The 24072-nt window shown below is 37.0% G+C and overlaps 1 protein-coding gene across 1 annotated transcript; it reads right to left on the reverse strand.

The window, feature by feature from the left end:
* Positions 1-1796: 1796 nt before the first annotated feature.
* LOC111988653 (uncharacterized) lies at positions 1797-5974 on the reverse strand. Its single transcript, XM_024020437.2, has 2 exons — positions 5537-5974; positions 1797-2244 (listed from the first exon to the last, which is right to left on the reverse strand). Exons 1-2 carry the CDS (start codon positions 5843-5845, stop codon positions 2128-2130), a joined length of 426 nt encoding a protein of 141 aa, XP_023876205.1. The 5' UTR covers positions 5846-5974; the 3' UTR covers positions 1797-2127.
* Positions 5975-24072: the final 18098 nt, after the last annotated feature.

The following is a 24072-nucleotide window of genomic DNA, read 5'->3' on the forward strand; positions in this document are numbered from 1 at the left end:
GTGTAGAGTTTAATTACAGGGATGGCTTATTGATTAAAAGGGATTGTATCTTTAGTGAATATATATAAGTTCTAAAAATTTTGATAATAGACTTTTAGTTGGAGTAGAATTTAAATTTATAAAACTTAGATGATAAATCTTTATTTAAATTAAATTATTGTTAAATTTTATCCCTTAGGCAAAAGCTTTATAGCTTAATATCCTAATAAAATATTAATTTAATAAGATGCAACTTAAGGGGGAAAAAAACGTGAGTCGTGTCATGTGTGAGATTTAAGTTTAGAAATTTTTTATAATAGGCTTTTAGTTTGAATAAAAATTTAAATTTGTTTTAAATTATTGTTAAATCATGCAACTTGAAGGAAAAAAAACCTAGAGTTGTGTGAAATTTAAGTTTAAAAATTTATGATAATAAACTTTTAGTTTGAATAATATTTAAATTATTTTAAATTATTATTAAATCTTATCCCTTAGTCAAAACATGAGTTGTTTTCTTTTTATAAAGAAAACATAAGTTTTTGTGTGGGATTTAAGTTTAGAAATTTTTATAATAGACTTTTAGTTTGAATAAGATTTAAATTTGTTGAAATTTAAGTGATAAAGTTTTACCTAAATCAAACCGTTGTTAAATATTATCTCTTAATTGAGGAAATATATCATAACAAAGAATATATAATTAATTTGCTAATTAGTGAGAGTAGCTATTAGGCGCAATCATGGTTTCTAAGATTTTTTTTTTAAAAAAAATACACTTAATTTCGAGCTTTTTTTTATTGTCAGTTTTTCAAAAACCTCTCTTTTTTCCCTCTCTTCTAAATATAACCCTTAGTTTATTTATAATTTTTTTTTAAATGGTTTTCTTTGTCATGGTTGGACTTAATAACCCTTCAGGCATAGCATTTCACTTGGCAAGATCCCATCACAAATGTCGAAATGCCCATTGGTGGAATTTTAATTAAATGAGTTTTTCCTTTCAAAACCAAATTCTTCCCCCACAAGAGCATTAGACAAGATTACTAAACCACAAGACCTTTGCAATATTATTATCTTTTGCCTTTTTCTAAGAGTGGAATTCTACATAGAAACATCTGTGGCTCTTATTACCTTGTTTTAGCTAGTCATGCAATTATAAATTGCATCAAGGAAGGGGAAAGTCTCAAAACAGGATTTGCGCATTCATCAACATTCAACAGGTCATAGAATAATAGTTGAATGCTTTTCATGTCAAATATAAGCTTGAGTGATTCAAATCCTCCTGTTATACTTCTAGTTTAACTCTCAGCATCTACAGCTGCATGCTACTCCTACATAACAGTATCATGAGGTCTATGCTATTACCACAATCCTCAAACTTTGTACTTTCACCCGAAAGTGTAACTGTACAATTTGCATGTCATAGAGCTCTGGCCTCTGAGATGCATTATACAGAAAATTGGTAAGAAGAATGAACTTGGGTTTGCAGTAGGTAGAAAATTGGATGAGGCATGAATCCTAATATATTGCCTTCATCTACCAACTGAACACACTCACAAGGCCATAACCCTTTTTTTCCAGTCACATGGCAGGATAACTCCATTGATAGTTAAATGGTCTGCTGAAAATCAGTTGTATGGATTGCAACCATTGCCATGCAAAAAAAAAAAAAAAAACCATTGCCATGTAAATGGACAACACAAGGATCAACGGAACTCAAGTTCATATTTTATAATTAAACATCAGAAGCAATTGGAGAGCTTGAAACCCAAAGAGAGTGATAATAATTATCTGCCTGATATACTGCATCACCTGATTCACCCTTAATTAAAAAAAACATTCATTTCTTTATAAGTGTAATAAAAAACATTCATGAGGCGAAAACTCTATTTTTAACCCGGTACGGGCCTTATGAGGATATTGTTTACAACCAAGTGACATGAAAATGCAAACAGGATAGAACAAGTACGTGATTTGAGAAGCAAACCAGAAAGGCAATTAGAGAACTTGAATCCCTGTATGAATTAAAAGCGATTATCTGCTAGTTCAGTGGCCAACTAATTTTTACATTCACAGTAAAAGAACCCCCCAAATATTAGAAACACTATTCCAATATTTTCACACATTGAGGATTAGCGAGATCAGATGATGAACCTATTCAGCATCTGAAGATTCATCATTATCATCATCATCAGGACCCTTTTGGGCCTTCCTCTCCTGCCATCTTCCCCATATCCACTTCAATACAATGAATCCTCCCAGAGCATAAACCTACCAGTATACAAACATATTCATTATTATATATAAATAAAGGAGGTGGAGTAGGGGAATTACAACTGCAGTTAAGTGGAAACTTAAGTTTACAATCATTCTTGTGTTTATGGTCTGAGAACACACAAAAAGGCTGTTGCAAAGTGGAATAAACGAAATACACCCAAATTAGGTCATTTCAATGCGGTGCCAAAATTTAACTAAACCTAGTTAGGGTAAAACTAGGTAGCTGAACCTTCAAGGTATTGAGACAACCGACATTAGACCGCCAAAGAAAATCTGATAGTTTGCTTTGATTGAACAGAAAAGAAAGGTGAATATCTCATTGAAAATTGTTATTACCATTACTAAACACTTGACTGATAGTGGACAGGACTTGAGTAAAACTATTTAATAGTTTTCAGTAAAACTGTTTGACTGATTGTGTACAGGACTTAAGTAAAACTGTTGAAAGCTTTGCAGGACATGAAAGTTGATAGGAATGATTCCCATTCCTATCAACCAGACCTGGAGAAGACATGAATAAGTTGGAGAGAGAAGATGCTCCATCAAGCATGGTGGATGGCATTCGGTTAATGAGGAAGCATGCAGTCAGAACAACATCAATCCAAAACTGTTTGGGTACATTCATATGAAACAAAAGGTCTCAGGAAATATCAAGGAGATGTCTAAATTCACTCAGCAACGCCAATTTGTTGTGGTAAGTGAGGACAAATGGTATGGTGCACAATGCCTTTTTCAGATAAATAAGTAGCTAAGAAATGATGTTTTTAGACATTTTTGGCATTGTCAGAATGCACAATTTCGGATATTTTTGGCCATATTAGGTTCTGATTTCTTTGCGAAAAATTTGAAAATTTGACATTTACTTGGAACGATTTCACATTAAAATAGCCAACACTCAAGTCATTCGGGAGTAATCATCAACAAAAGTAACAGCATATTGAAATCTATTTGATGAAACATGGAAATGGCCTCATATATTGAAATGGACTAACTCAAATGGATTAGGAACTAAAACAACAGAACTAGAGGGGAATGACACACTATTGTGTTTACTGATTTGACATAATTCATGGGATAAAGAAGAAATGTGACTATGAGTGTAGACTTGATTCTTCAATATGGCCAGAGACGAGTGACCAAGTTGACAATGCCACTCCATGAAAGATAAGGAAGACTAAAGGACTCGCAAAAGAGATAGGTGCAAAATCCAAATAGTTGCAAGCACCAAACTTATGTCCCACACCAATCATCAGTTTAAGCTGCAGAACTTGAAAGATACTTCAGGAGGGGCAAAAACTAACACAACACTTAAGGTTTTTCCTTGGTTACATTACTAATGGACAACTAATTAAAGGGAAACCAGGAATGATTAAAACAGATAACACATAAGGCGAGTGGTTTTAGAGCCCCGAACTTTGGTTAAGGAACTGTTAGGTAATGTAACACTCTAAGGTGATGTAACAATATGATAACCAAAAAGATTAGTAAACGCACCAATCATATGCTTAATGGCACCAGAATTGATGACCCATAGATAAGAGGCAGAGAGAAAAGATAGTGGGGTGCAATGCCTGACTAAGCTAGAGTGGTTGTGTAGTAAGAAGCTAACCCACTTTTGATGCAAAGCATGCCCGTCCTTGGATATAGAGATCAATTCTACTATTGGGTCTAGTGGACGATCTTGATGCTAGAGGAGACTCATCCTGATAGAATTCCTAATTGGCAAACCCAAGGATTTGCCATGGAGATCCCAAAAGTAATCTATGGTATGATTGTTGCCCCCCACAATGCATACACTTCTTATGTTCTTGGTTTCTAGTGCAGTTGCAACTCCCCTAGAGTCACATCCACCATGCACATTATGATCACCCTGACTACTACAACATCTTAGTGATACATTAGAACTGCCACAAGAGGCGACAAGCACAGAGCTCTTACTAGAACCGGTGTTTGTGTCAAAATTATTAAAGCATTGGGGAATAAACCTCATGTAAAGAGGGAAGGTCAGGAGTTAACACAAGATCTAGGCACAAACTGGCTCATACTCAGATTTCAGACCACTGAGAAATCGCACTACATCCATATGCTGGCGTTGTTTTTCCATATAGTTTAGATCAGCTGAGTGTGGTTGATACAAGTTTCTCTCCTCAAGTACCCCCAAGACCTAATAATAATATTCTGCCAAGCTCGGACTGCCTTGCTCAAGATTGAAATACTACTTACAAACATTATTCAAACCTAGAATAAATATGCTGCAAGTGCTCCCAAATGGCCTTCGCAGATCAGAGGTGCATCAAAGTGACTCCTATATTGGGATTGATAATAGCAAGCATGAGTGACACGATCAGATTGTTTTCTAGATCCCAAAGGCTTGCTGAGGTAGCAGTAGTATGAAGGGTAGTTTACCCATCTAAGCTTGTCGTATCACTAACACATGCAGAGGATGATGGTTTGTCATACAAGAGATGGTCAAATAATTCCTTTCCTCTTAAGAATATTTCAATTGAGGCAGTCCAACAAACGTAGTTGTAGGCTTGTAGCAAGCTTAAATCATATCATGGGAGAACTCATAGTAAATGGGGAGGAGATAAGCTCATGTCTAGTATTCACCGCGCAAGGAAAACAAATAAGTTCAAGCACAAAAGATGAACAACTTAGAAACTCACTGAGTAGCTGAATAATGGTTGAAACAGCTGAAGCTGACTAAAAATGGTACTGAATCAGCCTAGCCAACATGTGCTCTATTTTGGCCAATATATGCTTACTCTGTCTCTCACACACACGACGTGCGAAAATTCTACTCAACCCAACTATCATATCCTAAACTTCATCCTTATCTAGTTTTGGGAGGAAAAAAAAAAAAACTATGGTCCCTTTGCCTATGCCTTGAATTGAATCAACTTTGCTGATATAGTTTCTCTGCATTTTGCAACTTTTCCAGACACACAAATGGTGACAAAACACGATTAAAAAAAAAGGCCCATCTCAACTCACAAAGACAAAGTGTAGACTCAAATCATCCAAACACAATTATCACAACCCCAATTTCAAAATCTTACTACAACTTTATCATGCCATACTCAACTCAACCTGAAAAACACCATCATCCAATGACCAAACAACACAAATTCCAAGTTATCACATTCAAACTCTCTCTCTCTCTCTCTCTCTCTCTCTTTCTCTCTCTCTCTCTCTCTCTCTCAACAACCAAACACAATTTACCACAACACACAAAAAGAACAAGGAATTTAAACAAATATATAAATAAATAAATAAAAAAGCAAACCTGCCACAGGATAAAAGGATTGGATGTCTTAGTAGAAGCCTCTTCAGCCTCAACCGCCAAAGGGGGTGGAATCACCGGTTTCCTCTCTGCAAACTTCACAACATCAGGTTTCTTAGTCGAGTCTTCTTTACCTTCATCGCCACCAACCACTATTTCTCCTTTCACTTCCTCTTTCACAACAGCCTCTACCTTCGGTCCTCCATGCTTCAGAAATGGGATTTCAAGCTTGAACTTTGGGAACAACGAGAACAGGTTCTGGGGTCCTTTTGGCTCTTCTTTAATGGCAGAGATTTCAGTGTTTTCGGCCATTTTTGATGCTGAGAGAAAATGGGTTGTGCTTCGAATGTGGGTATATATTGTTTCTAGCGGCGGAAAAAACAGAGTGAGATATTTGAGAGTAAAGGTGGGCTCTGTTCTGGTTTTTAGGCCCCAAGGGGACGAAATGGCTAAATAACCATAAAATCCTAACAATATAATTAGTTGTCAACGTTTTCAAACTATTTTTTTTTTTAGCACCTCGAGTCTCAAAAAATCGAGTTATGCGCTCATACCTCAAGTCTTTGATGCTCGATTTTTATAGTTTGACCTGGCCTAGTTTCACGTGGCATCCCACGTGGAACTCGAGTCTCAGATACTCGAGGTCTAAGCCAATATTAACCCCCCAGAAAGAAATCAGAGCATGAAGAAAAAAAAAAAAAACCTGAACAACAAGAAAGAAGCCGAAAGCCAGAAGAAAAAAAAAAAAAAAAAAAAAAACCCAGAACAGGCGCGACCCTGGGTCGCGCGGCCTGAGCGACCCGGGTCGCGCGGCCTGCGCGACCCTGGCCGCACTGCGGCGTCGGCCTGGAGCATCTTTTTCTAGATTCTTTCAGCATCTTTTTCTAGATTCTTTCTCTCTCTCTCTGTGATCTGATTTTTTTTTTTTTTTTGGTATTTTGGTTTGTGGATGAGAGAGTTGGATGTTGAAAATATTTTGAAATTTTTTTGATTTAGACCTCGAGTCAGAGACTCGAGTTCCACGTGGGATGCCACGTGGAACTAGGCCAGGTCAAACTATAAAAATCGAGCATCAAAGACTCGAGGTATGAGCGCATAACTCGATTTTCTGAGACTCGAGGTGCTAAAAAAAAAATAGTTTGAAAACGTTGACAACTAATTATATTGTTAGGATTTTATGGTTATTTAGCCATTTCGTCCGCCCCAAGGTGTTGGGTTTTCTTTTCTTGAAGCTACCGAGTCTTGTCTGGAAGGTTATAGGTACAAGAAGCGACTAGTGTGGGCTAAAGATTTGACACGTCAGGAGCAGATAAAAAAAAACATATATTAATTTATTTAATAATTAAAAAATAAATTGCAAATTCTTGGCAAAACTTTTTTTTTTTTTTTTAATGTTAAAATCAAATTGCCCCTTCTATGTTTGTCTAATATTCATTTTAGTAATGTAACTTTACTTTTAATTAATTGAGTTCTCTAAATTTTAAATATATTAAATTTAGACATCCTGTCCAATTCCGTTAAAATTGCCATTAAGTGTACAATTAACTAATGAATTTTTTTTTTTTAAATTATCACATGAAAAAAAGAAATAAAATATTTTTGTTAATTTTATAGATTTTTTTTCATGTGAGAAAAAAAAAATTAATGAAAGTGGATGGAATGCTTGAATTTAAAATTTAAAATTTAGATGACTTAATTGAACCAAAGTGTTTTTTTTTTTTTCTTGAGAAAGTTTTAACATATGAATTTCACTCTTGATAATAACTCTTTATCATCAAACTAAAATACCAATCAAATTTTGATGTAAGCAAAAATTGAGCTTCACATCATCTTATTTAACCATCAGAGACTTTACCAGTTGAACAAAAATAAAATTAAAATATTAAAATGAATTTGAGTTAAACTTAGAGGGGGCAATTTGCATTTTGCCCTTTATTTTTTTGAACATGAAGGAAAATAATTTTTAATAATGCTAGAAATACGACAAATTTTACAACTATTAAAATGATAAAATATTATCAATTTGACATCACATGGAAATCATCCATGACACCACTACTTTTTGGATATCATACACTATCCACATTCCACAACTTACCGTTTTCGGTCGTTGTGAATTTATTGTAATTTTAAATTTACCTTTTTTTGAGGGAAGAATTGATATCAGACACACAAACCACAACCTACCATTTCAAATTTTCAACCATAACACACACACATATATATCATACACTAAGCCCAAAATATGTGTAGTTTTAAACTTACCTTTATGAAAAAATTGGTAACAAAAGTTATAGGTAAATCTTAATCAATTTTCATAACTACTAAGGTGATGAATTCTTAACCAATTTATGTGAAAATCAATAAAAACTTACAACTTTAACAAGTTATTATGAAAAAGACTGTGTTGGTAAGATCACTCAAGCTTATCATGTACTTCAAAAAACAAATTTTAAAACATAATTTTTACTTATCAAAAGAGAAAAAGAATCATATAATTTTTCATATTGTATGGTATTGGTAGGTCAAAAAGTAAATTTATTACCAAATCAACGTATTATAAATGTAAGTACTATTCTAAACGAAGATGATTTGTTTTACCAAATTAAACATATTCTTATCTTACCCAAAACTTAATTTCTTAGATTAAGAAATATAAGCTGGTTTTAAATTATGTGAATATATGACATTAGGTAATAGGTACACCTTTAATATTATTATTAAGAAATGAAAATTGGTTTTAAATTATGTGAATATATCAACAATTGTCTTGGAATTTAGCCTCGTTTTCATAGTAATAAAGGTTTCTATAAGGACTCAATTTCATTCCTAAGCCCAAAAGGTAATAGGATCTAGGCCCAAAGAGCCTAATACAATGAATTTATAGAGAGTGAGTTAGAAAACCAGGCTCTAATGAGTTGGATAACAATTATAGTAGATCCAGATGACAAGAAAACAAAGATAAACTGGTTTTATCCAAAGAAAATCATCCTCAACTCAATCCGAGGAGGTTAGTTCTTGTATATAATTCTTTTGAATTTGATTACAAGTCCAATTCTTGTTGCTACAGTGTTTTCTTCTTAATTTTTCAATCCTTCTCATTTAAGGGCTTCTTTCTCTCTTATACTCTCCTCTTCCTTTCATCTCTACCCTCCACGTGTAGATCAAGTTGCTGGCCTTGATCCTTGTCGCATCAGCACCTTCTTGAAGTCTCTGGGAGCAGTTGTAAGGCTGAAAATCACTGTTTTGGTATCACTTCCATATTAATGCGACCAGAGAATTAACTATAGAGCATTTAATGGGGGGTAGCAGTCTTTCCTCAGATATTTCTTACCTTTCCCATGTCTCGTTACTTCTTGATACTTATCATTAACAGTGGAATTGCCTGGAATGTTGCTCTTGATGGCAGATCAACCCTTCTGACCTCTGCACCGTTACAACCGATGAGGAATTTGTCCTTGGACCACCTTCCTGAACTCTTATAACCAGTCGCTTTTCACTATTTACTAGCCCGCACTTCTGCATCAATGTTCCCTTGTCCTCAGACTACTAAGTGTCCTCAAACAAGACCCATGGCCCAATATACATTTCTAGGCCATCTTCCCTACAATAGGCCATCGAAATTCTCCTCTTTTGCTCCTCGGAGGAAAAAATGAGGACTTTGATATTATCGCAATTACCCAAACCTTACCATATGTCATCTCTGCTTGTGCAGAAGCCTTTTCAATTACTCAAAGCACGCTCCTAACATTTCGGCATTCGGGAAGCGCTCGCATTTAATTTCTGTGACTTCATGCTCCCCACGTTCTACAGTACGATACAGATCCAACAGTTGGGAATTTTATGGGAACGCGAGTGGGAGTTTTCCCGCTTGCTTTTCTCTTTCATACATATATCACTCAGAAGCTTCATCTACCTCACTTTTTACACTCTCAAAATTCAAGAGCTAGTCTGAGGAGCTTTTCTTCATTCTCGTAAGTAGTTTCTAGCCATCTCTTCCTTTTTTCTTCACTTTGGTCTTTCTCGTTTTTCTTTTTGTTTAGAGTCCTTTCTTTCCTTGGCCACTTAATTTCATTTCGTCTACCTATTCCCTTCCTTTCCCCTCTCAAATGGGTAGATTCGCCTACTTAGTAGACTCCCCTGAGAGTATAGAGAGTTTTAAAGCTCAACATCGAATACCACCAGGAGTGTCCATTAGATACTGCAAATAGGGAGGGTGGCACACCGAGAGACAGGAGGGAGAAGTAGTGATCCTCATGATTGCCTTCATAGAGGGAGGGATGAGAATCCTAATAGGTAGAGTTACTAGGGATTATCTTATAGCTCATAGGCTTTTCCCTACTTAGTGCGCCCCTAATATGTTTAGGATCTTAGGTAGTATAGACGCCCTCAATGAGAAAATGGGTGTGAACCTCACCCACCACGATGTTAATTGGATTTACAATCGTCACCACTTAATAGGACAGGGGTATTATCTAAAAACTAGGTACCCTGAGGTTAGGCTTATATCGTGCCTCCCCGAATCCAACAAAGGCATCAATAAGGATTACCTAATTGTCTTCAGGGAGTGGCATGATGGCCTCCATTGCCCAACAAGAGAAGGGACACCAGGTGGGGCTCCTGAGTCTAGGTTCTTTGTTCTAATGATAATACCCCTTTTTCTCACCAGTGTCTCCCATGCTCCCCATTTTCTTTATTTTTTACTTGTCATTTGGTTTCCCTTTGACTTGCATCTCTTATTCTAACATGGCTCTTCTGTTTTTGATAATTTTGTAGATAAGTATTCAACCATTCCGAACCTGAACCTTGTCAATCAACTAGATTTGAACATAGTACTCAAGTCCAAGGTATTCATTCATAGCGATGGACAATTAAGGGAGGCACATTTAATTTCAGGCTACACTCCAATCTCGTCCAGCTTCCAAGCACCAAAGTGTGTGGTAAAGGTAAGGGACTCGAGTCTACATTAAATCAACGTCACAATCCCTGGCTTTCTTGTCTCCAACCCCATCCCAGAAAGTGTGCAAAAGATAGAATTGCCACTCCAATGCACCGCTGAGGAAGTAGCCACACCATCCCTACCAATTATCAGGGAGGAGGAGGAAGTAGTTGAAATCCTCAAATTCGAAGACGAATTTGAATTCTTCAGCCACCACCAGTTCCCTGAAGCTCTTGCCGAGGACTTTAGCCATCTTCCCCCGGCCCAAATGAGCTGCACCCAGGAAGCTCCTTCTATCCTAAATGCAATGGTGCTACAACGTAGGACGAGCCTCTAAGAGCTGATGGAATCCCATGTCAAAGGCAACACGTTTGAGAAGGCAGTCCAGTCCAAACCCTCTACCCTTCTCTCTACACAGACCTTCTAACGTGAGCCCGCTGATAAAAAGAGGAAGCGAGACCAAATTGGGAAGGAGGTAATGGACAAGAGAAGGAAATCTCCATCCAAGGAGGCCAAGGCTCAGAGGGGGGTAAACAAGCCAAGGTTATCCAAACGAGATCCTTCAGCGAGGGAGCTGTGAGGGCTAACCACCAGGCTGAAGTCCCTGCCTGGACTCCCTCCATGGTGTTGGACGAAGCTCCTCTCCTTAGCGATGCCTCTATTAGGGACTTCCAGCATGGAAAGGCTGGATATGTGGCCAAGGCCATAGAGCAGGCTCTGTTGCTGCCTGCTAACATGGCTGACCTTAGATGACTGAGGAATCATGAAATGTTCCTCAGCTTGAAAAGGGATCTCGCCCTGTTAAGTTCTTCAACTAATTTAATTTACTTTAAAAAGTTTTTTTTTATTTTTATTTTTTACGCTCAAGGTTGTATCCATGTTCTCACTCTCTTACCCTTACATATTATACCCCTTCCCTTAGTAGGCTGTCCAAGCTGCACATAGGACTGAGGAGATAGTCCGCAACTCCCATAAGCAGATGAAGGACAAGGAGGGGAGGCGCACTGCAGCAGTGGATGCCTTTAATGTGGCCAAGGAAAGGATACAGGAGTTGAACAAAAAGATGACTGAGGCAAACAGGGACAAAAAGAGCGCTGAAGTTGCCCTGAAAGGGGCTGAGAGGCAAGTTGAGAGTCAACGAAGGCAACTTCGCTAGACTGAGGACCAGCTAACCTCCTTCAAGGAACAAATCACAGTCCTCAGGAAAAAAAATAGAGGAGGTCGAGAAGGCCAGGGATTAAGCTGAGCAGGATGAGTGTGACGTGGGGGTGGTAGAGACCAAGGAGACCCTCAAGGCTGAGGTCTTAAAAGTATGTAGGAGCTACTGCCTCCAAGTGTGGAATGAGGCCCTTAACCAAGCAGGGGTTAAGGTCTCTTCTGCTCTCAGGAAAGCAAAGAGTGTATACTATCCTCCTGACATTCATGCGTCAAGTCCTGCCGACTCTAAGGCTAACACTGCCTCCGAGGAGACAAATATTGGTAAGGATAGCCCAACCAAGGTCCTTCTTTTTCCTGACAGCCACTCCAAGGTGGCCGAGCAGCCTAGGGTTGTTGAAAAAGAAATAGACATGACCAAGGGAGTGGCCCTTGATGCCACGAAGCCCCTAGCTGCTCCCCAAGACCTCCCCAAAGAGAAAGAGGTCCCTTCCAAGATGGAGATTGTCTTGGCAACTCTCCCTATGCCTGCCAAGGGTGACCTCTAGGGGTAAGGGCCCTGAATCCTCAACAGCAGCACCCGCCCAGTCCACCAAGGCCCTAGCAAAAAACAAACTTGTAATAAAAAAGTAGTTTTTAGAGTAGTTTTTTTTTTTTTTTTACTGTTGCTTTTGTTTCCAAAATTTGTAACTAATTTTCCCTTTTGTAATCAACTTGCCTTTTTATAAGGCTTAGTTTAGTGATAATTATAAGCTTTTCTTTTACTCTTGTGATACTCACACAAATCCTAACATAGTTTCTGTTTCACTTAATACTTAACCAACATGAAAATGAGACACTTCTTCATTTAGTTAGCTGCATAAATGATATCATGTTTACTACACCTTAAGTATAGCTAAATCAGAGGATCCTATATATTGTTGAATTTTTCTCTAATTTCACGCAATAGGTGAGCATCCGTCCATTCAGGGCTATACCTAACCTTTCATTTACTAGTAAGTCTAAGGAACTATAGGTGATAGTTAGCTCACAAACAGATCATAGATACACTTGCAAATGCTTTAAGTGATGCTCAAGAATGCTCTTATGATTAAGCTACTACAATGAGAGTTTTTGCCATTCAGTATGGCTGGGTTGAGTACTTACTTCCTCAAGGCATGTGATTCAAGGAACCTAAAAGGGCCGAAGTTCTGTTTCGCATTTTCATAGCCAAAGAAATGTTAACGTACCCAAAATGTGTGGTCTGAGGAACTAGAAAAAGCCACGGTTCTGTTTAACACTTAAACAAATTATGAAGAGTATTAATTTACCCAAGGTATGTGGTCCGAAGAGCCAGGTATGACCAAGATTCTGTTTAATACTTAAACAAATAATGAGAAATATTAATTTATCCAAGGTATGTGGTTCGAGGAGTCAGGCATGACCAATGTTCTGTTTAACACTTAGAAAAATGATATGAAGTATTAATTTACCCAAAGTATATGGTCCGAGGAGCCAGGCATGACTAAGATTTTGTTTAATACTAAACCAATAATGAGAAGTATTAATTTATCCAAGGTATGTGGTCCAAGGAGCCAGGCATGACCAATGTTCTGTTTAATACTTAGAAAAATTATATGAAGTATTAATTTACCCAAAGTATGTGGTCTGAAGAGCTAGGCATGACGAAAATTCTGTTTAACACTTAGAAAAATGATATGAAGTATTAATTTACCCAAAGTATGTGGTCCAAGGAGACAAACATGACTAAAGTTGTGTTTAATACTTAAACCAATAATGAGAAGTATTAATTTACCCAAGGTATGTGGTCCAAGGAGCTAAGCATGACTAAGATTCTGTTTAACACTTAGAAAAATGATATGAAGTATTAATTTACCTAAAGTATGTGGTCCGAGGAGCCAGACATGACTAAGATTCTGTTTAACACTTAGAAAAATGATATGAGGTGTAACGCATAATATCATAAGCAAAAATATGGCAGAAAAGACATTCATTAATAATAATACATTCGCAAGTTATTTACATTCCAGGGGTGTGGTACAACATTTTCATCTAGATCTTCCAGGTAATATGTGTCTATTCTAGCCACCGAGGTGATATGATATGACCCTTCCTAGTTGGGCCCTAACTTTCTCCACGTGGGGTTCTTTGCAGTACCTAAAACATTTCTTAATCCTAAGTCTCCAGGCACTAATGGCCTTAACTTCACATTTGAGTTATACCATTGCTTGAGCTTGTGTTGATAATACACCAATTGAACCATGACATTTTCTCTTCGCTTTTCAATTAAATCTAAACTCTTCTCTAACAGCCCATCATTGTTTATTGGAGTGAAAGAGTTCGTCCTCAACATTGGGAATCCAATCTCTAGAGGAATTACAGCCTCGGCCCCGTAAGTCATTGAAAAGGGGGTCTCCCCTATTGACCTATGGTATAGTATGATATGTCCAAAAAACGTGTAACAGCTCTTCCACTCATTTTTCTTTTGCATCATCTAGCCTCTTCTTGAGTCCATTCACTATGACCTTATTGACAGCCTTGGCCTGTCCATTCCCCTATTGATAAGTCGGGGTGGAATACCTATTCTTAATGTCCAAGTCACAACAGTACCTCCTAAAAGTTTTGCTATCAAACTGAAGACCATTGTCCAAGATGAGAGTATGAAGGATCCCAAACCGAGTGACAATATTTTTTTAAACAAATCTCTTGGCATCCACGTCTCTGATATTTGCCAGTGGTTCAGTTTCAACTCACTTGGTGAAGTAATTTATGTCGACCAGCAGCCATCTCTTATTCCTTGCGGTTTTAGGGAAAGGCCATATAATATCCAAGTCCCATTGAACAAAAGGCCAAGGGCTAGATAGAGGATTGGGGACACCCCTTGGTTGATGAATATTCGGAGCAAATTTTTGACACTGGTCACACTTTTTCGCATACTCTTATGATTCCTTTTACATATTCGGCCACCAATATCTCTGAGTGAGGACTCTGTGAGACAAGGATCTGCCTCTTGTGTGACTTCCACAAATCCCTTCATGTAACTCTTCTACGAGTAGCTCTACTACCTCAAGGTGTATGCATAGCAAATACAGCCTAGAAAAAGAATTCTTGTACAACTTTTGGTCTTTAGATAACCAAAATCAAGGAGTCTTTCTTCACACTTTGTCAGCCTCGGCCTTCCCCTCAGGCAAGATATCCTCCTTAAGGAATAGTACAATAGAGTCCATCCAGCTAGGTCCCACCCTAATTTGATGAATCTGGACCATCTATCTCTTTATCTCAATAGGTTTGTACAAGTCTTCAACAAGGATAACCCGAGGTAAGCTCAACGCCGAGGAGGTTGCGAGAGTGGTAAGAGAATTAGCATGTGTATTCCTGCTCCTAGGGATTTGCAGTAAGGTGAAGAACTCAAACCCTGATCACAAGCGCCTAACCTGATTCAAATACTCTTGCATTCTTACATCCTTGGCCTCCAACTCCCCCTTTACCTGGCCTAAAACTAACATCGAATTCAAAAATATCTCCATTATTTTTCCTCCCATTTTCTGAACTATAGTCATCCCTACCAATAGAGTCTCATACTCAGCTTCATTATTTGCGACAAAAAAACCCAACCTTAAGGATTTTTCAATAATGATATTCTTAGGAGAAATTACAACTAGCCCCATTCTAGATTCTTTTTTATTTGCTGCACCATCAACATATACCCTCCAAGATAAAGGCTCTTGCAAGGAGACTATGCCAACTGATTTTTCATCCATGTTCTGCTTTTCAACTTCCTCTTCTAGTGGGGATTCAGCAAACTTGGCCACTAAATCTCCTAGGACCTAGCCCTTGATAAAGGTGCAAGGCATGTATTTGATATCAAAAGCCCCTAGGATTGTTCCCCACTTGGCAATCCTTCCTGTGTAATCAGCACTCCGAAGTAATGATTGAAGCGGAAGTTGGGTTAAAACAACAACTGTGTGAGATTGGAAGTAGTGAGGGAGTTTACGTGTAGCATGTACTACTGCTAAAATAGCCTTCTCTAGTGGTAAATAACAAACTTCTGCTTCATGCAATGACTTACTCACATAATAAATTAGTCTCTGCAAACCACTATCAACCAATATTAGCACCAAGCTCACGGCATGGGAAACCACAACAATATAAGCGAACAAAACCTCATCCACCTTAGGCTTGAACATAATAGGTGGCTGAAAAAGGTATTCCTTCAGCTACTGGAAGGCTAGGATGCATTCCTCAGTCCACTCAAATCCCTTCCACTTATTCAATAACTCGAAGAAAGGTCTGCACCTGTACATTGATTGAGAGATAATCGGTTCAAGGCGATAGTCATTCTTGTTAATCTTTGGACTTTTTTAGGATTCCGAGGTAGCTGCAAACTGTTAATTACTTTAATTTGGTCAGGATTGACTTCAATTCCATAGTAAGTGACCCTGTACCCCAAGAACTTTCCTGAACCAACACCAAAAGAGCACTTAGAAGCATTAAGACGCAGCTTGTGTTTCCTTAATATCTTAAAGATATTCCCGAGGTTGTAACATGCTCGGATTCTAGCTTACTTTTTACCACCATATCATCTATATAAACCTTAATATTTTTTCCTAACTGTAGCTCAAACATCCTAGTCATTATCCTTTAATATGTAGACCTTGCATTCTTTAAACCAATGGACATCACCTTATAGTGGTAATTTCTAGTAGGAGTAACAAAAGCTGTTTTCTCTTGATCATCCAAAGCTAAAGGCATCTGATGGTATCCTTAGAAGGCATCTAAAAAACTCATCCGAGGATGGCCTACAGTGGCATCCACCAATTGATCTATTCAAGGCATGGAGAAAAGATCCTTGGGGCAAGCTTTGTTCAAACCTGTGAAATCTACACATACTCGTCATTTTCCACTTTTCTTCTTCATCACCACCATGTTGGCTAGCTAGTCAAGGTAAAAAAAAACCTCTTTAATAGCCCTAGCCTACTTAAGTTTGATCACCTCGTCCTTGACAGCATCAGAATGCTCTTTAGATGAACGCTGAGATGGTTACTTTTTGGGGACAACAGCCAGGTTGACATTTAAATGATGGCAAATGAAGTTTGGGTCCACCCCAAGAGTTTCGTAAGCACTCCATGTGAACACATCAATATTTCTCTTGAGAAACACTATCAACTCTTCCTTCTCTTGAGAAGGCAATTGAGCCCTGACTTGAAAAAACTTTTCTGAATCATCATCTATAACAATTTTCTCTAACTTCTTACACTTTGCCCCTTCTGACACCACATCCATAGATAACACCAGAATCCTTGATTGCTATAAGCCCCCCTCAGCAAAGGCCAAGTACTTAACTTCAGGCTGATGCATAATTGCAACTACCAAGCACTACCTAGCCACAGACTAGCTCCCAACCAACTCCTTAATCTGGTCCTCGGATGGATATTTCACTTTTAAGTGCAAGGTGAAAGAAACAGCCCTCAAGGCATGAAGCTAGGGTCTTACCACAATGGCAGCGTAGGGGGAGTAAGCATCCACCACAATGAAGTCTACTTCCACCACTTCTAAACTTGCTTGTACCGGTAGTTTAATCTGACCCTTTGGAAAAACAACTTTCCTATCAAAGCCTAAAAAAGGTAAATCATAACTTGTCAAATCCTTAGGTTTTGAGTTTAGCCCTTTATACAAATTAGGGTGCATGATTTCTTCCCTGTTGCCCTGATCCACCAATACCCTCTTCACATCATACCCTCCTATCCTGAGAGTGACCACTAGGGCATCATCGTGTGGCTGTATGGTTCCAACCTTGTCCTTATCCGAGAAACTCAACGCTAGTCAAACCTCCATTTTAGGCCTTTTCGGTTCAGGGGTGGAGTCCTCTACATATGGCCAAGCTATGGACAACACCCGGGAAGGACGAGAACCAACCCTCCCCAGAACAGCTAGAATAACATTAATCATGCCCAAATGGGCTCTCAAAGAAGTATCTCTCTGAGATCTCAATCTTGTTTGGCCCCCTTGCCTACCGGGCTGATATAAAAATTGCTTTAACTTTCCTTCTTTGACCAACTGCTCTAGATAACTCCATAAAGTTCTACAATTTTTTGTAGTGTGCCCTCGCTCTTGGTGGTATTAGCAATGAAGGCTTTGCTTGTGCTTCATAAGGTCTCCTTCCATTTTATTTGGCCATTTAAAGTATGACTCATTCTTAATTTTTTCCAAGACTTGATGCACTGACTTACGGAACACTTTGTTGACTACCTAAGTAGCAGTAGACCCAGACTGTCCAGAAAAATCTCTTCAGGGCTGGTTATTGTTATATCTATCCTAACCTGAAATCTCCCCTATCTTGAGGGATAATCTTAGCCTTGCCCTTCCCTTGCTGTTGGTCCTTCTCTATCCGTTTATACTTACTAATACAGTCCATGAGCTGGCACACACTTCTTACAAGCTTTCTCATCAAAGATTTTCTCAAATTATGCTCGATGGGCAGGCCGACCTTGAAAGTCCTTATAACTATGTCATCAAAATTCCCATCAATCTCATTGAACATCTTCTAGTACCTATCAAAGTATGTTTTCAAGGTCATTCCCTCTCACATAGTCATGGACAACAAAGAGTCCAAGGGCTGAGGAACTCTGCTATAAGAAACAAAACGAGATCCAAACGCTCGGGTGAGTTCCTTAAAGGAATCAATAGAACCTGCTCCCAGGCCATCAAACTACCTCATTTCTACAAGCCCCAAACTGGATAGGAACACCTTGCACATCAAGACCTCATTCTTGTAGTGCACAATCATTCTCTGGTTGAAGTGGCTCACATACTCTACAGGGTCTGTTCGACCATTGTACATGGTGAATGTTGGCTGAGTAAAACACCGAGGAAGTTTTCCCCCCTCAATTTTGTATGTGAAAGGTGATTTGGAAATTTGGTTTAATGTTATGCTCATAAAGTCGTTTCCCAGACCTTTGCAAGATGGGCTCTTATGTCTGTGCCTATGGTGTTGATCCTCATCACACGAGAAAGACTCACTGAAGGGAGTCCTTGACCTGGACCTTTGACTGCCATCTCTATCATCATTAGAAGAAAAGTCAAAATTTAAAAGAGACCTTCTCCGTCGTTTGTGGTGCAACCTCCTTCGCAAACAGTCAATCTCTAGTTGCATGCTTCTAATATTTTCTTCATGAGAGACGCCACTCCCACTTTGTGATTGGCTCTTACCAGTATGGGTGGTATGCACACTAACCTCTCGGTCCCTTCTCCATTCAAGGTTGAGAAACTGGTCTTAATGTTGGGAACCAATAGACTCCCCTCGATTCGAACTTGAACCTAAGATAATTGAACATTAAACTCACTACAACACAAGAAATCTCCATAAACGGCGCCAATTGTAAGGATTCAATTTCATTCCTAAGCCTAAAAGGTAATAGGATCTAGGCCCAAAAAGCCCACTACAATGAATTTGTAGAGAATGGGTTAGAAAATTAGGCTCTAATGAGTTGGATAACAATTACAGTGGATCCAGATGATAAGAAAACAAAGATAAACTGGTTTTATCCAAAGAAAATCGCCATCAACTCAATTCGAAGAGGTTAGTTCTTGTATATAATTATTTTGAATTTGATTACAGGTCCAGTTTTTGTTACTACAGTGTTTTCTCTTAATTTTCCGATCCCTCTCATTCAGGGGCTTCTTTCTCTCTTATACTTTCCTCTTTCTTCCATCTCCACCCTCCACGTGTAGATCAAGTTGCTGGCATTGATCCTTATCCCATCAGAACCTTCCTGAAGTCTCTGGGAGTAACTATAAGGCTGAAAATCACTGTTCTGGTATCACTTCCACATTAATGCAGCCAGAGAATTAGTTGCAGAGCATTTAATGTAGGGGTAGCAGCCTTTCCTCAAATGTTTCTTACCATTTCCATGTCTCATTACTTCCTGATACTTATCCTTAATAGTGGAATTGCCTAGAACGTTGCTTTTGATGGTAGGTCAACCCTTTTGACCTCTGCACTGTTACAGCCGAGGAGGAATTTGTCCTCAGACCACCTTCCTGAACTCTTATGACTAATCACTTTCCACTATTTACTAGCCCGCACTTCTACATCAACGTTCCCTTGTTCTTGGACTACTAAGTGTCCTCGGACAGGGCCCATGGCTCAATATATGTTTTTGGGTTTATCTTCCCTACAGTTTCTATTCTCCTTTTAAAAAAACAAATGTCCTCAAGCATATGATTAGAACAAAATAAAGCCTTATTGGAGAGCATAACTCTTCTGAACAAGACCACCCACCAGTTTGTTTACTTTCTTATATCCATGCTTCTTGCTCTTGGAAGGACTAGTACAACGAGTCATCAAGATCATGACTTGTTAGGAATCTGTTAGTTTGTGATTAAATTATTAGTCCTACGTGAGAGTCTCGGGCACCTCAAATTTTTAGTTTTAATTTGTGATTAGTCCTATGTCAGGTTCAAACCATTCATCAGAATTGGTCTACACCTTTGATGAGTGAATATTGAATAATATCCAAAGGAGGTTCTTTCATCAAATGATGTGCTCACTTTTCGGGGAAATTACATTTTACCATTCTAAATTATAGCTCATATTACACTTCACACCATAAACTTTTTAAATGTACGTCTTGCACCCTAAACTATGATCCTTTATTACACTTTGCACCCCAACATTAATTAACTTTGATGGAAATTTAAAGTTTAGGGTGCAAAGTGTAATTAGGAGTATAGTTTAGGGTGGTAAAGTATAATTTATCTTTTGTTTTTAAAAAATTAAGAAGAGGGGCTATTAGGTCTTTTCAAGTGGTGCTTTATTTTTCCATCGAAGTTAACTATAAACTTGATTTTGGAATGCAAAGTGTAACAAGGTCATAGTTTATGGTGCAAAACGTCCATTTAAAAAGTTTAGGGTGCAATGTGTAATCCGGGATATAATTTAGAGTGGTAAAATGTAATTTTCTCTCGCCTTTCCCTAACAAAGAGCCATCCTACAAATCTCATGATGTGCATTGTGCTCAAGAAATATTCTTTATCAGTTTTATTCCCATCATTCTCTACACTACAAAGTACAGTGGTAGACGTGGAGGCAGCAGTTGCAAAAAGAGCCATCTTGCTTGCAAGAGATCTTAATCTTAACTCCATAATACTTGAGGGAGATTCGGAGATCATTAACAGAGCAATTCAAGCAGAGGAGCAGTCCCTAGCTTCCTATGGTAATCTCATTGAGGAGATTGAAATACATGCAGACTCTTTTCTTAATGTTAGATTTTCTCATATCAAAAGAAAAGGGAATTCTATAGCTTATAGCCTTGCTCGACATACTAGACATGTTAGCGGTTTAGTGGTTTGGATGGAGGAGATTCCCTCCCACATTTTACATATACTTTTAGCCGAAGTTGGCTAACTTTATGTATTAATAATAGTCGATTCAGTTTGCTTCTCCCCAAAAAAAAAAAAAAAAAAGTACAAACTACCGGTTTATTTTATTTTATTTTTTCATAATTTATTGTATTTCCCTTCATGCTTTAATAATATAAACATAACGGTCATTACCCTTTGGTTTGTGAATGGATTAAACATCACTAAGTTTACAAACATATCTAATTTCACACTCAACTAATGTATCAAGTTGTGATTGGTACATATTATTTTTAATAATACTAAAAAAAGTTGTGATCGGTGCATAAAAATTAAAGTGTTAAGTGTAAAGTGTCATTAGTGGGCTCATATGAAAGTTATGTTACTTTCATAAATTGACAACTTCATAGTATGTGATATGTACATAAAATGAAAATTGGCTTTAAATTATGTTATTTCAATTTTTAGGATTATAGATTAAACATTGCACTAGCAAAGGCCCTAGATGTTTCAATTAGGGGTGTTTGCGGTGCGGTTCGGTGTGGTTTTAGGCCAATTTAAGCATTGTACTTTGTGGTGCGGTTTGGCCAAAACCATAACCACACTACACCTCAATTTTGCAGTCATATGTGCGGTGTGGTATACAAGATACGTTTTAGTCAGTTTTTGGATGACATTTTTTTCAAGATGTAATGATCAACTTATAGTTTCTATTAATAATCATGACAATATGATAGTAAATTTATATAAGTTTATATTATATATATAACAAAAAAAGTCACACAAATATATACAAGACAAAAAAAAAAAAATCATGACAGATTGACAGTGAACTAAAAGTACCACAAATATATACATAAAATTAAACTTTTGAACTTTTATTTTTGTGAGAGTGTGAGATAGAGTATTTAACCAAAACAAAGTAGTTTTTAATTTGAAACTAGAATGCACTAATACTATGCTGACCGCTTACTTTATATAATATTAAATTATTAATATAAATTTAACATCAAATATATATATGTATATATATATATGGGTGCAGTGCAGTTTTCTTATCATAAAGCTGCACACTACAATGTGGTGTGGTTCATTACTACTTGCAGTGCAGTGCGGTGCGATTACTTTATTTTGTAGGCAATTTTGATCAGTTCAGGATTAGGTGCAGTCGTGAGGTTTGCCGAACACCACTGGCTTATGCCCATTGGAAAAGAAAAGGTCATAGCTACACACAAAACAGAATAAAGAAGGAAAAGTATTTTCTTTGGTAAAATTTGGCTAAAGGTTCACATTGATAAAAAATAGTATTTGCTTTCTTAGTAATTAGATCTATACAGGGTATTGAACCCACAGACTAGCAAACCCTCGTGCTTGCTTTTAAATAATCATCCCTCTTTATCAAAAGCATTGCATATGGTGTTAACCTTTTCTTGGACAACACAATCCATATTAGTGCATGAAAATCTGAACCGTTCATACAACGTGATCCAAGGAATTAGTAGTTCTTAAAAATACTTTTTTGTTTTTGCTAAAATGTCAAAATATTATTTGTGGGGACAATTTTTGCTTCAAAGGCCAAGGACTAGACCATGATTGGAACCTTAGGAAATTTTTTGTTGTCCCACATAGGAAAAAAAGCCTCCCTCTTTACACTTTATAAGGCATGAACCAATGGTTACTAGTGGTACTTTTCAACTATTGGTTCATGCCTTATAAGGTGCAAAGAGGGAGGCTCTCTTTCCTATGTGGGACAACAAAAATTGTCTAAGGCTTCAACCATGGTCTAGCCCTTGGCCTTTGAAACAAAAATTGTCCCCACATTATTCATCTATTATGAAACAAGTAATTTTATCACACTTTTAATTAAATGTCATTCAAGATTCAAATATTCCCACGCCAATTATCAAATTATCATAAAAAAATAAAATTAACATTATTTTAATAATTATAGAAATTATTAATAATATAGAAAAAGTTTAACTCACTCATTTAAATATAAAATGGATAGTTAGGATTTAAAAAAAGAAAAAAGAAAAAGAAATGTTTAATAACACTTTAGGTGCGTTTGGTATGTGGGAATCCACCCTAACATCCAGATTCCTTAAAATGTAATGTTTTGCAATCTAGATGCCTTGAAATGTAACCATTCTTATATTTATTTTATTCCTAAAAATCTTAAAGGAATTATTTATTTTACCCATACTATCCTTAGATTTATAAACCCAATATCAATTTTTTAATCTTCCTCTAAATAAATAATAACAAATAAAATATAAAATTAAGACAAATTCATTAAAACTATAGTCTAACATTTCAAAATGACATATATAATACAAAAATAACTACCTTAATTCTTGTTCTTTACAAAAATCACAACATCCTATTTTGTTAATAAAAATAAATATTTTATTTTATTTTAGCAAATAACCAATCCCAAATAGGAGATATAAATATTTTATTTTATTTTAGCATTTATGTTGTTGTGGCAATAAGAGATAAAAATAAAGAAATAGATATTGATGATTTGTTTTATGTTTTATCTCCATTTCTTTTTTTTGATAAATATGTTTTATCTCCATTGGTTAAATTATAAGTAAAATTTGGTAAAATTGTCAATTTATAACAAATATAATTTTTTTAAGCTTAAAAATTTAGATACCCACTTATTTTAAAGAAAATTCACATTCTTAATAGAAGAGGGTTAAGTGGTAATCTAGATACTTGTGTGATTTGCAATCAAATGTAAAAATCTTTCAATATTTCCTAAAATCCTAAAATATTACTTCGTATCAAACTGCCCTTGGACTTTAGGGAATGGTAATACTCACCCAATGCACGGAAAAGTGAACACCAAGTATCACACAATTTCTCCGCAATTATCTTATATTATAGACTGTGATTGACTTTTTAGCACAGGCTTATTATTCCCTACAGTATGTTACCTCAAAATTGTTGCAGCAAAAAGCGAGGGCTCCTAAAATTTTTCCCCACCGGACAGGGTTAAAATTTTTTTAACGTTTGGTTTTGGAACCAAAGCATATTCCTTTTGTTCAACAGTGAATCCTTTGTTTTGCCACCCATAGTT

Source organism: Quercus suber, unplaced genomic scaffold (genome assembly GCF_002906115.3).
Source record: "Quercus suber isolate HL8 unplaced genomic scaffold, Cork oak 2.0 scaffold_561, whole genome shotgun sequence".
Classification (NCBI taxonomy): domain Eukaryota; kingdom Viridiplantae; phylum Streptophyta; class Magnoliopsida; order Fagales; family Fagaceae; genus Quercus; species Quercus suber.

What these genes read in the sequence shown, in the direction of transcription:
- LOC111988653 (XM_024020437.2), bottom strand. Translation starts at nt 5,845, where the DNA reads ATGGCCGAAAACACTGAAATCTCTGCCATTAAAGAAGAGCCAAAAGGA. An exon ending in ATCCTTTTATCCTGTGGCAG is followed by an intron (nt 2,245 to 5,536) that starts GTTTGCTTTTTT and finishes GTATACTGGTAG; the next exon opens with GTTTATGCTCTGGGAGGATT.